Source organism: Schistocerca serialis, chromosome 2 (genome assembly GCF_023864345.2).
Source record: "Schistocerca serialis cubense isolate TAMUIC-IGC-003099 chromosome 2, iqSchSeri2.2, whole genome shotgun sequence".
Taxonomy (NCBI): domain Eukaryota; kingdom Metazoa; phylum Arthropoda; class Insecta; order Orthoptera; family Acrididae; genus Schistocerca; species Schistocerca serialis.
The window spans coordinates 1,019,896,327-1,019,909,657 of NC_064639.1; the positions used below are offsets into that span (position 1 = coordinate 1,019,896,327).

Here is a 13,331-nt window from a genome sequence, read left to right on the forward strand (position 1 = left end):
AACCATAAGGTCATTTGCGCTGGAAATGTGCGTCTTCTCTTTCCTGTCACACCTTTCTTGATCTACGTTCCTCATGCATAGCGGTATCACCCTCCCCGTGCCACTATTAAATTTTGCCGGTCGGATTCCTAGCCTGGGGACGTTAGTTCATTGCTTTCGATAACCATCTAACTGTGCTCATCTGAAGCCGGAGATCTCTCTGAAAGTTAGTTTGAAAGGTACAGTAACCCTAACTCCACTCTAGCCCACATCTGGCTTCGACCTCATCCAAAGATACACTTCTGGAGGCTAGTTGTTTGTATTATAACACTGGGTGCAGGTTTCTTCTGAATAAATCACATTTCTATCACGTTTAGTACGTTGTTACTCAAACATGTTTTGGCCCATTTTTTTATTATCTTCTGTGAATAATTGTTGCCTGATATATCTTGAAGATAATTATTGTAAATGTGGCGGCAACAAATACGTAATAAAACTAGGACAAACACATTCAAGACAGTTTATTTTGTTTGAGGTTATCAGTTCTTTGTTTCAGCTTAGGTGATAAAAATTAAACAAAAGAAATAGTTACACGATAAGCGTGAACAGCCTGAAATTCACCTGACTTACCATGTCCGCTACATAATGGGAACTTAAGTGCTTAATTCGGTGACGCTCGGTTGAATGGTGTGTTATTCGAATCCTAAATTTGGCATGACGTAGTGTTGTACAGTTCCCTGTCACCAGAGTAAGCGGTAATGTTTTGGGTTGAATACTACCTCCGTCTTTACTTTCTACTGGAATTTGGGTACGCGATGCATATAACAACGGCACAAACTACTGCAAAAAACGGAATAATTTACTTTCTTGGTCCTTCCAAATGTCTGTAAATGGTAAACTTGAAACCACTGACGAAATTTTGGAAGTTTTTCAGGAATTACTTTCTGAATATTTTTGTACATGGGACCGTAGTTTCCGCTGCCTTGTTGCGGAGTTGTTAGATAGCAGTGGACTGGCCAGGGCGAATTTCTTCCTTGGCCAACTCGACTAGCAGACATTGCACCAATGAACTTCTTCTTCTAGTGGCATGTGAAGAGCGTATTTTACTTGATTCCGCGCAATTCATACGATACGTGGACCAGGTTGCTAATACGCGAAATTAGGATGCCTAACTCTGCAGATCCTTGGCGTGTATGGCAGCCGATGATGTGTCGCTGTACACTCTGCCGTGACCATGATGGTTCACATTTTGAATAATACTTCGAAAGGCGTTTAGGTGTGTGAAAAAGGATAGACCATGCCCATAAGTAGTGATACAAACTAATACTTTTATGATACGCAGAACACGTAATTTTCATTCCTCGGAGAACGAGAGTGATACCACGATATGACTCATTTATTAAATAGTTTGTACTCATGTAGCACGCACTTACACTTAATCAGCGTAATGAAGCGAAATGGGACTGCATATTCAACAACGCAAGAGTGTATTGGTTCGCAAATGAAACAGGTTACTTTAAACATGCCTTCCGCTTGTACCATACACCAGTGTGCTGATTCTCCTCGCTTATGTAAACGCAGATTCGGAATGCAGACAATACTGGTTATCAGAGTGATCATTTAAATTCTCCCTTTGAACATAATATCGCAGAAGCTCACAGATACAGCACAATGTCTCACAATAGCAGCCAGCAACGGAGTATACGTAGCCCTAGGTAGACGTAGTTAGCATGCAGGAAAAATTCCACTGATTGTTATTGATAATTCTCAGTGACAGCTCAGTAGTTGAAAGTCTATATCTGAGGGACTGTGACTCGTTCAGCTAACTTACGTGTTAAGGCAACAAGACGGCCGTCAGGCAACGTGGCACAATCTAGGTGTTACATACAAAGCGTGATATGTCTCTGGCAAATGAACTCATAATAATTAGAGTTAACAAGCAATATATTGACTTCAAATACAAGATGAAAGCTTTAAAGCTTCTTAGACATATTCCAAACTACAATTCGACGATTTAGATTTACATGCAGAAACAAACATCGTCTGTGCAACATCTCATTCAGATATCTTCAAAAGTTAAACTTTACATTTCAGGACCGAGTTCACATGTGACTTTACAATATCACGGTGGGAAAGAAAGTAATATGTGGTGCAAAAGCCAACATCCGCGAAATCTGGCCTACCCGGTTCCTCATGCACTGTAATGTCTCCACAACAGCATGGATCTGCTCCAGACAAAGACAGCATCCTTCAGAACATCCGAACACGATTCAATGTGCCTCTTCGACTTTATCATACAAAGTCCTAACAGCAAGTGACCAAGAAATATGGCGTGCTAATTTCGAACTACAAGAACCGCATGTCCCAACACCCGCGAACGAATACTATTGGTCGAGAGAAAACCTACTGACCAAAGACTTAAGTGTGTCACAGTAAACAGGCAAAGAGGTTGATCAAGACCTTGTATCGATAAATCGGAACTGGATAGAGCAAGTCCTCAAACTGTGATGCACGAAAAGACAAAATACATTTTCTAATAATTTCCGGGTATGCAGCCGGATCCCGTCGACATTCTGCCACGATGTTACGGCCCAGAGACGTCCGGCCATCATCAGTTGAGTACACAACTACTGAAGAGCCCAGGTGCAGTCGCGGTATTTACGCCGAATCTGGCGTATGCGAAATGTACTGGCATCCTACAGCGCATGCGTCAGTTGTTGACATGCGCGGCATAGCCGGGTTGTACGTGCTGCCCTCGGTGGTGAAAGTAAAAGATCAACTAGTCATTGAGTATCGAATGACGTTGTCGATTCCGCTGTGATTTTATAATTTTAATAACAGGATTCCAATTTTTATCCAGCTGAAAGCCGTTGTCACGATTTATAAGATTATCGGCAAGACGTATTTCGCTGGATAAAAATTGGAATCCTGTTATCAAAATTATAAAATCACAGCGGAATCGACAACGTCATTCGATACTCAGTGACTAGCTGATCTTTTACTTTCACCACCGAGGGCAGCACGTACAACCCGGCTATGCCGCGCATGTCAACAACTGACGTATGCGCTGTAGGATGCCAGTACATTTCGCATGCGCGAGATTCGGCATAAATAACGCGACTGCACCTGGGCTCTTCAGTAGGTTTGTACTCACCTGATGATGGCCGGACGTCTCTGGGCCGAAATATCGTGGCAGAATGTCGACGGGATCCGGCTGCATAGCCGGAAATTATTAGAAGACGAAATACGCCGGGAAAATTTCAGAAGTCACATCAGACAAAATACACTTTAACGGAGTGAAAGAGCTGAGAAAACATGTTCCTTACAGCCGGTAAGGGAACAGGTCTGTGTTTGTCATGCACTGTACTCTACACTCACAGATCAGACTTAACACACTTTAGTGAAAGTGTACATGTCTCGTCTGACTGTTGTGGACTTATTCTGTGTTCTGTGTCAGATGTTTTAGTGATTGCACATTGCAGGCCTTTCCATTATTGTGAAGTTATTTTCACAAAAAGAAGGAAATTTGAGTAACAAACCAAATAAAACATGTTTTTCACCATTATTCAGTAACGAGCAACACGCGAATATGGGTCCCATATATAAAAAATCTGAAAAAAATTCTTGAACAACATCCGAAACTTTATCGGCGAATCTCCGGTTCACTATGAATATTACTGTGATGTGACTTTGCTAATCAAGTTAAACCAGTTTTAGAATGTATTGTTGTGTGAGGCAAAAGTAAAGTAATATACTGAAAGCATTGGATACAGTAACTTTGAGTAATGGACATGTAAAATGCATGTCGTTAGCGTAGCGTGTTTCCTTCACGCATGCGGAGGCGGTTGCTGCGAAAAGTTAGAAAAATGGGATCCACGATGTAGAGTGATGGAAGCTTGGCTCGCTCGTCAGAGCACGAAACATGTTGTGAAGCCTGAAACTTTGTTAAAGTGCTAAAAGGCCATTATTGTTGTGCATATACATGTAGGCTCCGTAATAGGGCAAAAGATACATACATTGCAGTGACTAGTGCGAGCTGTAATCTTAAATCCCCGAGCATCTGCCGCGATCCGTTTGCTGTACGAGCAAGATTGTAATTATGCTCACGAATTGGCAATCAGCGGATCTGAGTGGTTAGTTTGTGAGAGTGAATTAGATTTATGTATGAGAATAACGTGTAAGCACTACTCCCCTGAAAAAGAACTATTTCTGAGTATGTTTGAATTTCACTGGAACTGTGTTACCTAAATCAGTACAAGAGGGTACATTCATTCCTTTCGTGTCCAACTTTTTACTATCGGAATAGATGACTCTATTCCCAGACAAAGTTCTCGACCACAAAATAGCAGGATAATACCAAATACAGGTGGCTGTACTAACTGGAAGGAGGTAGGCAACATTGTTACTGTGGCAAGTGCGTTCTAAATCTTCTATTGCACTGTACTTTCAATGCAGTCTAAAACGTTAACACTAAGCCCACATCTTGTCTTGGCGACAACTGGAGCTACGATGTTTCCGGTTCGGGGCCAGACGTTCTCTGCTCGGATACACGCTGACGACATTCCTGGTAGTAATTTTGCAAACAAGCAGCTCAGCAAGGAAAGTGATTATAGACAGCACCAGCCCTAATATGAGCAGCGCGAACTCGCCCTGGACGTGTCCCAGCCGCAGTTTCGTTGGGCCGTCTCCAGCGTGCGACGAGGACGACGAGATTGCCGTCTGCACCGCCAGCTGCACGCGGGCGGCCATCCACTGGCGAGACACCTGCAAAAACGAAGAGGAGTTGGAGCTCATAGTGCCCTCAACGTCGTGGCAGTTAATGAAGGAGCACTGGGTCACTGGCACATGGATAAGGTAACAATGGGCTGATTGGAAATTTAAGAAATTCAAGAACCTTCTCGAGGGATTCACCTGCATAGATCAGGGAAACCACAAGAAACTTTATCTGTGGTTACCAACAGGTGAAGGGACCAGCATTTCTTTTAAATGGAAGTCTTGTATCGCCATCACTGCGCCATATCGATCATTACGGCAGCGAAAATAATTAGGGAACGCTGAACAGTTGGATTTTGGGAAGTAATTCTTTGTGGCCGTATAACGGATTCTCCAGACAAGAGATTATTAGACAAAATAAACAGTATTTGACCAGTTCAGTTATTGTTGCATCATATGAATTCGATCGTACACTTTGGGTATTTGGCTTTATAGAACTGGAAAAAATCAATCTGGGTTCTTAAAAAATTTAGCAATAAAATACACAGCTGGGAAAGATAAATTTTTGTTGAAGAATTACATATAGGGAGCGAAACGTATTCTTTGACTTGTGCGAAAACCAGACTCCAGTTACACGTGTAGATGGATATGACCAAGAAAAAATTGTTGAGAAGGGAGTAAGCCATAGTTGAAAGCTTCCACAAATGTACATTAAGCAACCAGTAAAGGAAACAAAGAAGAAATTTAGAAACGGAGTTAAAGTTTAGAGAGATTAAACAAAATCTTTGATGTTTCCCGATAACTTTGCAATTCTGTCAGAGAGGATCCACTGAACAGAATAAATAATCTCTTGAAAAGAGGTTATAAGATAAATACCAACGAAAGCAAAGAAAGGTAATGGTGATGCGGTGGGAATGAAATTTGTAAATAAGACAATAAAAGCAGTAAATATATTTTACTATCTTGGCATCAAAATGACCTCCCATGGCAGACATAGCGAGAGTATAAAATGCAGACTGGCTATAACCAGAAAAAAGTTTCTCAAAAGCAAAAAAAAAAAAAAAACTGTTATCATCGAATTTGAATTTAAATGTTAGGAAGCTCTTTCCGCGCGCGTTTGTCTGGGAGTGAAACCTGTATGACAAACAGATAAGACGAAAGGATAGCGGAAGCTTTCGAAAAATGTTGCAACGTCAGAATGCTGCAGATTGTATGGGTAGATTGTAAAACTAATGAAGAAGTTGGGAGAAAAGAAATTCCTGCAGATTACGACTAAAAGTTGGAATCTGTTGATGGGACACTTTCTTAAACATGGCAGGAAAGGTAGAGGAACAAAACAGTAGACAAAAAGACCAATGGTTGACTACACAAGGGATTTAGATGGATGCGGGGTGCAAAGGTAGTAGAGCGATGCATAGGCTTACAAGATAGACGTGCTTGGGGGGCTGCGTTAAATCAGTCTTCGGATCAACCGAGAAGTCAAATACCAGTTGTCATAGGTGTAACTTTGAAAATCCTTTACTAATATTTTTTCAAAGAAACTTTCACCCACTACTTTGCCCCCTTAATGGCTGAATTTCCAAAAATGCTGAACCACGTACTTTTTATTTTCTGACTGAGAAATGAAATACCAGTTTTCATAGTACTAGCTTCAAAATTCCCTTAATAGCGATATACATTGAAAAAGCCTTTCATTCCTAGTTTCACGGCCTTATGAACAGACTTTCGGACAATCCCTTACTAAACAATGCCTACAATATAAGATCCACAGCTTCTCCAAACTTCAAGCTTCTATCCTGAGCTGTTTCTGGCGGGCCATTATGAGTCAGGTGAATCAGTGTGACCCTATTTCACCGTCTTAGGGGCTGAATTTCCAAAAACTGTGAAACACATATATAGTTTCATCGCTAACCAATAATCTAAACACCAATTTTCAAAGATTTGGCTCTAAAATGCTTTCGCAGTGAAATACTTTCATAAAAGATTTTAAACCGCGTTTCATCACCTTAGGAGTTGAGTTTCCAAAAACAGAAACATGCGTATGTATTATTCCTAACAGAGAAGCCAAATACAAATTTTCATAGAGTTAGCTTCGAATATGCTTGCACAGAAAAAAATACTTTCATAAAACCTTTCATCACCTGTTTCACCTCCGTAGCGGTTGAATTTCTAAAAACAGTGAACACCAATTTTTTATTTCTAATTGAGAAGACAGATTTAAATTTTCACAAACTTCGCTTTAAAAATACTTTGATAATAAAATATTTTCGTAAAAGGTCTCACTTTCTGTTTCACCCCCTTAGGAGTTCAATTTACAAAAACACTTAAACAGGTACTTTTTTATTTTTAACCGAGAAGTCAAATACCAGTGTTAGTAGAAGTAGCTTTAAAAATACTTTACAAGTTCTTTAATAATGATAAATTTCCAAAAACAAAATCTTTCAGTCACTCTGTGAAATTTCGAAAAATGCTGAAACACGTATTTCTTTATTTCAGACCGAGAAACCAAAAACAAATATTTGTAGGTCTAGCTTCAAAATTACCTTAATAGTGACATTTTTCAGAAAACCCTTCATCCCCTATTTGATCCCTTAGGGTTGGATTTTCGAAAAATTCCTTCTTAAACGTCACCTAAAGTATAAGATCCACAACATTTCCAAACTTCAAGTTCCTCTCCTTAGCGGTTTGGGCTGGGTGATGATAAGTTAGTCAGCACATTGTCTTTAATGAATAGAGATTAGATATGGAAGTACGTACTTATACATACCTACTGATTTTAAAATAATTAATTATAATTTATAAATTTTGATGCAAAAACTATTTTTGTTGCCAGGAAAATACCTTCGCAGTAGGAAAGAACCTGTGCTATGCGGTCACCAAAATGAAAAACACAAAACACAGGATAGTTCTTCAAACCTCAGACGCAAATACACTTTGATGTGGTTGCCGTTGCTGCGGGAACCGCTCAGTATAATATGTCGGTGGCGTTCTTCCATTGGTTACACGTGCAGTAGCTACATATCGGCCACATATTCATCAATAAAGTTACGCGAACTGCTGAGTAAACCTATGTGTACTGTTTACGAACAGAATAAGCAGCTGATGCCAACAGAATACCAGCGTGAAGGCTACGTCAGAACTGCGCGTTTCTGTTTTCAACAACAAATAATCTGAGTGAATGGAAGAAGTTTGTTTCCAAACGAAACAAGCAGCGCATAACTTTGCCATTTATGATGCTTTGCTGATATTTTCAGGGCAACACAGAAAGATAAACAGGATTTAAAATCAAACAAAATAAAGTTTCTTTTTAACACGTTACTTACAGGAAAGTACTCGCAAAATAACTCGGAAAACCTTTGAAAAAATTGGTCGCTGGAGTCCAAGTTTGCTTTGTATAATGCCTTCAGTTCTTGGTTGTACTCTCAAAAATATGTCACGATACGTGAAAAGATTTATGACAGCTGGATAAAAGAGGGGATTAGGTTAATAGGACCAACTGAAACCAACGGCACAGTGCAGTAAGCAGGTTCATGTGATTCACATATAAAGATATACAGGATAGACTAGCGTGCAGCACTCCATGAAAGCAGTCTTAAGACTGAAGATCACTACCACCACGATAATCTCAATGCAAATACCAACGTTAATCAATATTCGATGCAAGAGGCGTAGTTGATATTGGGCATCCATTTCAGTGATCTGAAGTAGCTGCAGTATTATTTCTTCGGTACAGCGGCGTTATGATGCACATTAGCTATTATTTAGTGATGGTGTTGTCTTGTAAAACACTAGGTGGAGGAACAGTAAATTTTAATAAACCCTATTGGGAAAAAATCGCATCAACAAGGAGGAGTCGGGTGACTCCGTAGGTGCGTTTCTACTTCTAAAAGGTGATGTCTATTCAGGTTTCGCTCCAGTCGCATAAGAGTGGCACTAGGTAGCGCCACTACTAGGATGCAAATCAGGTTTTCTGTAAATATACGCTGTAATTGTCTTGAGCGTTAGTTACCTTTGAGAATGGACGTGGTGAGTTGATGGTAGTAAAGAATGACTTTAACGCAACGAAGACGTCATTATCAACACCTCACAGAGTTTGGGCGAGGTCGTGTAATAGGGGTACGAGAAGCTGGACGTTCCTTCTGCGGTACTACAGAAAGACTTGGCAGGAAAGTAGCCAATGTACTTGATCCCGGGCAGCGGTGGTCACAGAATGTGCGGTCGGAAGAAGACCAGCCTCCCGACGACCACACTGCACTACCGAGTGGGAAGACTTTCACATTCGATGTGTCGTTCTCGCGCAACGTACTGCATCTGCAGCAGTAATTTAACAGTAGTTGGCACCACAGTGGCACAACGAACTGTAACGAGTCGCTTACTTCAAGGACAACTACATATACATCTACATCTACATGATTACTCTGCAATTCACATTTAAGTACTTGGCGGAGGGTTCATCGAACCACAATCATACACTCTCGCCACCATTCCACTCCCGAACAGCGCGCGGGAAAAACGAACACCTAAACCTTTCTGTTCGAGCTCTGATTTCTCTTGTTTTATTTTGATCATCATTCCTACCTATGTAGGTTGGGCTCAGGAAAATATTTCCGCATTCAGAAGAGAAAGTTGGTGACTGAAATTTCGTAAATAGATCTCGCCGCGACAAAAACGTCTTTGCTTTAATGACTTCCATCCCAACTCGTGTATCATATCTGCCACACTCTCTCCCCTATTACGTGATATTACAAAACGAGCTGCCCTTTTTTGTACCCTTTCGATGTCCTCCGTCAATCCCACCTGGTAAGGATCCAACACCACGCAGCAATTTTCTAACAGAGGACGGACGAGTGTAGTGTAAGCTGTCTCTTTAGTGGACTTGTTGCATCTTCTAAGTGTCCTGCCTATCAAAGCAACCTTCGGCTCGCCTTCCCCACAATATTATCTGTATGGTCTTTCCAAATAAAGTTGTTCGTAATTTTAACACCCAGGTACTTAGTGGAATAGACAGCCTTGAGAATTGTACTATATATCGAGTAATCGAATTCCAACGGATTTCTTTTGGAACTCATGTGGATCACCTCACACCTTTCGTTATTTAGCGTCAACTGCCACCTGCCACACCATACGGCAATCTTTTCTAAATCGCTTTGCAACTGATACTGGTCTTCGGATGACCTTACTAGATGGTAAATTACAGCATCATCTGCGAACAACCTAAGAGAACTGTTCAGATTGTCACCCAGGTCATTTATATAGACCAGGAACAGCATAGGTCCCACGACGCTTCCCTTGGGAACACCTGATATCATTTCAGTTTTACTCGATGATTTGCCGTCTGTTACTACGAACTGCGACCTTCCTGACAAGAAATCACGAATCCAGTCGCAAAACTGAGACGATACACCATAGGCCCGCAGCTTGATTAGAAGCTACGATCCACATGTTCGATAGCCTGCATTCCACTGACCCCAAACCACAGCCATCAGCGACTTTAGTGGTGTCAAGCGAGAGCTTATTGGACGGCAGGATGATGACAGCTGGTTCCGTCTTGGTGCCAGTGATGGCTGCATGTTGGTTAGAAGCAGGCGAGGCGAGGGCCTGCAACAAAATGTCTGCGTGCTGGACACGCTGACCCTGCCCTGGAGTTATGGCCTGATTTGCGATTTCATATGACAACCGGAGCAATATCGTGGCTACTTCACGCACCCAGACTGCAAATTTGTACGTAAGTCAGGTGATTCTAGCTGTTGTGCTATCATTCATGGTTCAAATGGCTCTGAGCACTTTGTAACTTAACATCTGAGGTCATCAGTACCCTAGACTTAGAAATACTTAAACCTAACTAACCTAAGGACAGCACACATTTCCATGCCCGAGGTAGGATTCGAACCTGCTACCGTAGCAGTCGCGCGGTTCCTGACTGAAGCGCCTTGAACCGCTCGGCCACAACGGCCGGCTATACCATTCATGAGCAGCACTCCACGGGATGTTTTCCAACAGGATAACGGTGCCCCCCTTTCGACTTGCTCTATCATCAGCTCTGTCTCCAACTGAACACATGTGGTGCATCATCGGACGACAACTCTAGCATCATCCACAAACAGCGTTAACCGCCCCTCTATTGGCCGACCAAGTTCAACAGCCATGGAACTCCATCCCACAAACTGATATGCGGCACCGGTAAAACACAACACATGCACGTTTATATGCTTGCATTCAGCGTTCTGGCGGTTACACAGGTTATTGATGTACCAGCATTTCACATTTTCAGTGACTTATCTCGCTCTTACAATAACGTGTGATATTACAATGTTCATTACGTAGTTATATTACAAGACAAATGTATTCCCGATGTTTCATTACTCTATATTTTTTTATTTTTTAGTGTTACCGATTTTTTTATCACGTCAGTATATTTAATGGTTGTACTTTGTGGTCGTTTTGACCTACTTCGACTGAACCTCTTTCCTAACATTTCGTTACGAGGAGGCATGACCCTTCTCAAAAGATAAGTTTAATGTACATGAATACCGAGTAGAGTTTGTTTTCAGTTTTACATTTCTTTTGTCCAGGGTGATTTAGCCAGTTTTCATGATAACTGCATTCTTTCATCTTTTTCTAGAATGCACCTGTGGTCTAGGGGTACCGTCTTTGATTAGTAGTCGAAATGCCTTCAGTCCAGAGTGCGAGCCACGCCATCAACCAAGGCAGCTTAAGATTTCCGGATTAAGAAGTCACCATCACTCAACCACCAATCTTGTGCAAAAAGGCCGGAGGAACAGACATAGGTTCAGGGTAGTATCTTACCCTTGGGGTGGGAGACTGCCCATAATGTCGGAAGAATCAGCAAAGATTAATGGCATGAGGATGCAAAAGGCAATGGGAACCATCCCATCCGAATCTCCTGGAGGGGAACGCCAAGGAGGAGGTGACCATGAGAAAAGATGGAATAACCAACGAAAAGATAACGTTATGCTTGGTCGGCGAGAGGAATGTCATAAGCTTGAACGTGGTGGGTAAGCTAGAAAATCTGAGAAATGCAAACGCTCAATCAGAGCAAACCAACACCGACAACGATAGCTCAGGTAGATATGCCGACGTCAACTGGAATGCGATCGTAGGGGAAGGAGTGCCACAAAGCACTGCGGGAAAATATGGGCTTGATAGTAGGAATGAGAGGGGAGACAGACTAACTGAGTTCAGCAGTAAATTTGAGATAATAGTAGAGACTGCTCTATTCAGTAATCACAAGAGGAGGAGCTATACATGGAAAAGGCCGAGAGACTCGGTAATATTTCACTTAGATTAAATCATGGTCAAGCAGAGATTCCGAAATGAGATACTGGATTGTAAGGCCTGCCCAGCAGCAGACTCAGATAACAATTTAGTAGTGATGAAGAGCACATTGATGTTTAAGAGATTAGAATCAATATGCAAATAAGTGGATACGGAAATACTAACAAATGAAAAGAGGTACTTGAAGGTCTCTGAGACTATTAAAGAGACTGTGACTAGAAATAGTTCAGTAGGCAGTTTAGCTGAAGAGAAATGGGCGTCTCTAGAAAGGGTAATCACGGAAGTTGGAAAGAGAAACCTAAGTACGAAGAATATAACTGAGAAATTGAAAAAGGTATGAGAAGGATCATGTCAGCTTCCATCAGTGTAAGAGCCCTGGACAGCAGGTTACGCACAGCGCTATTCGAAGCGCTTTTCATTTTTCACAGCAAGTTATCTTGCTCTTCCGTTACCTGTTAGTCTCGGTGCAGGGAAACCGAAATATTCTTTAAGCGTTTGTTTTCAGACCGCTCGCGCCCGTGTTAAAGCAGTTGGACTTAGTTAGTTCCCAGAAACAAAAAGCCTTGCGCCGTAGTTCTTCTCCCTAGCGAGCACCTGTGTGCGATTATATTTTATTACATGGTCTCTGCCTCGCTGCCCGGTTTTAACAGCAGCGGATTTTTCCCTCGTCCCAGCTTCCAGAACTGCTTGTGTTCAGTAATCCTGGCATTAAAGTACCTTCCACGGATCTCATTGCAGATCTCCATACGTATGTATCGTACATATACACTGCCGCAAAATTTAGTGTTAATACTTTTATTTTGCTGCGAGATTGTGCCAGCATTAACGTGAGCAGGCACTAAATCTGTAACACGGACGTCTTATGTGTCTGTATACTAAAGGTTAAAGTGCAATGTACTGCTACAGCGACCCCTCACCTGTCTTCAGTGTTAATATAACACATCGAAAACTTAGCGTAACTGAAGAGTTGTTCTTTGAGTGTGGCGCTGTTCCCACCCATATTTTACAAAAGTTCTACATCTACATCTACATTTATACTCCGCAAGCCAGCCAACGGTGTGTGGCGGAGGGCACTTTACGTGCCACTGTCATTACCTCCCTTTTCTCTTCCAGTCGCGTATGGTTCGCGGGATAACGACTGTCTGAAAGCCTCCGTGCGCGCTCGAATCTCTCTAGTTTTACATTCGTGATCTCCTCGGCAGGTATAAGTAAGGGGAAGCAATATATTCGATACCTCATCCAGAAACGCACCCTCTCGAAACCTAGCAAGTAAGCTACACCGCGATGCAGAGCGCCTCTCTTGCAGAGTCTGCCACTTGAGTTTCCTAAACATCTCCGTAACG

The 13,331-nt window shown here is 41.8% G+C and overlaps 1 protein-coding gene across 1 annotated transcript in view; it reads right to left on the bottom strand.

Moving 5' to 3' along the window:
- Positions 1–4,449: 4,449 nt before the first annotated feature.
- Positions 4,450–13,331, bottom strand: part of LOC126456597 (uncharacterized) — a gene marked incomplete at its 5' end in the record, with an annotated part of 88,741 nt that continues 79,859 nt past the window's right edge. Inside the window, one exon of the mRNA XM_050092342.1 lies at positions 4,450–4,743. Coding sequence (XP_049948299.1) covers positions 4,450–4,743 — 294 coding nt within the window. The remainder of the gene's footprint in view (positions 4,744–13,331) is intronic.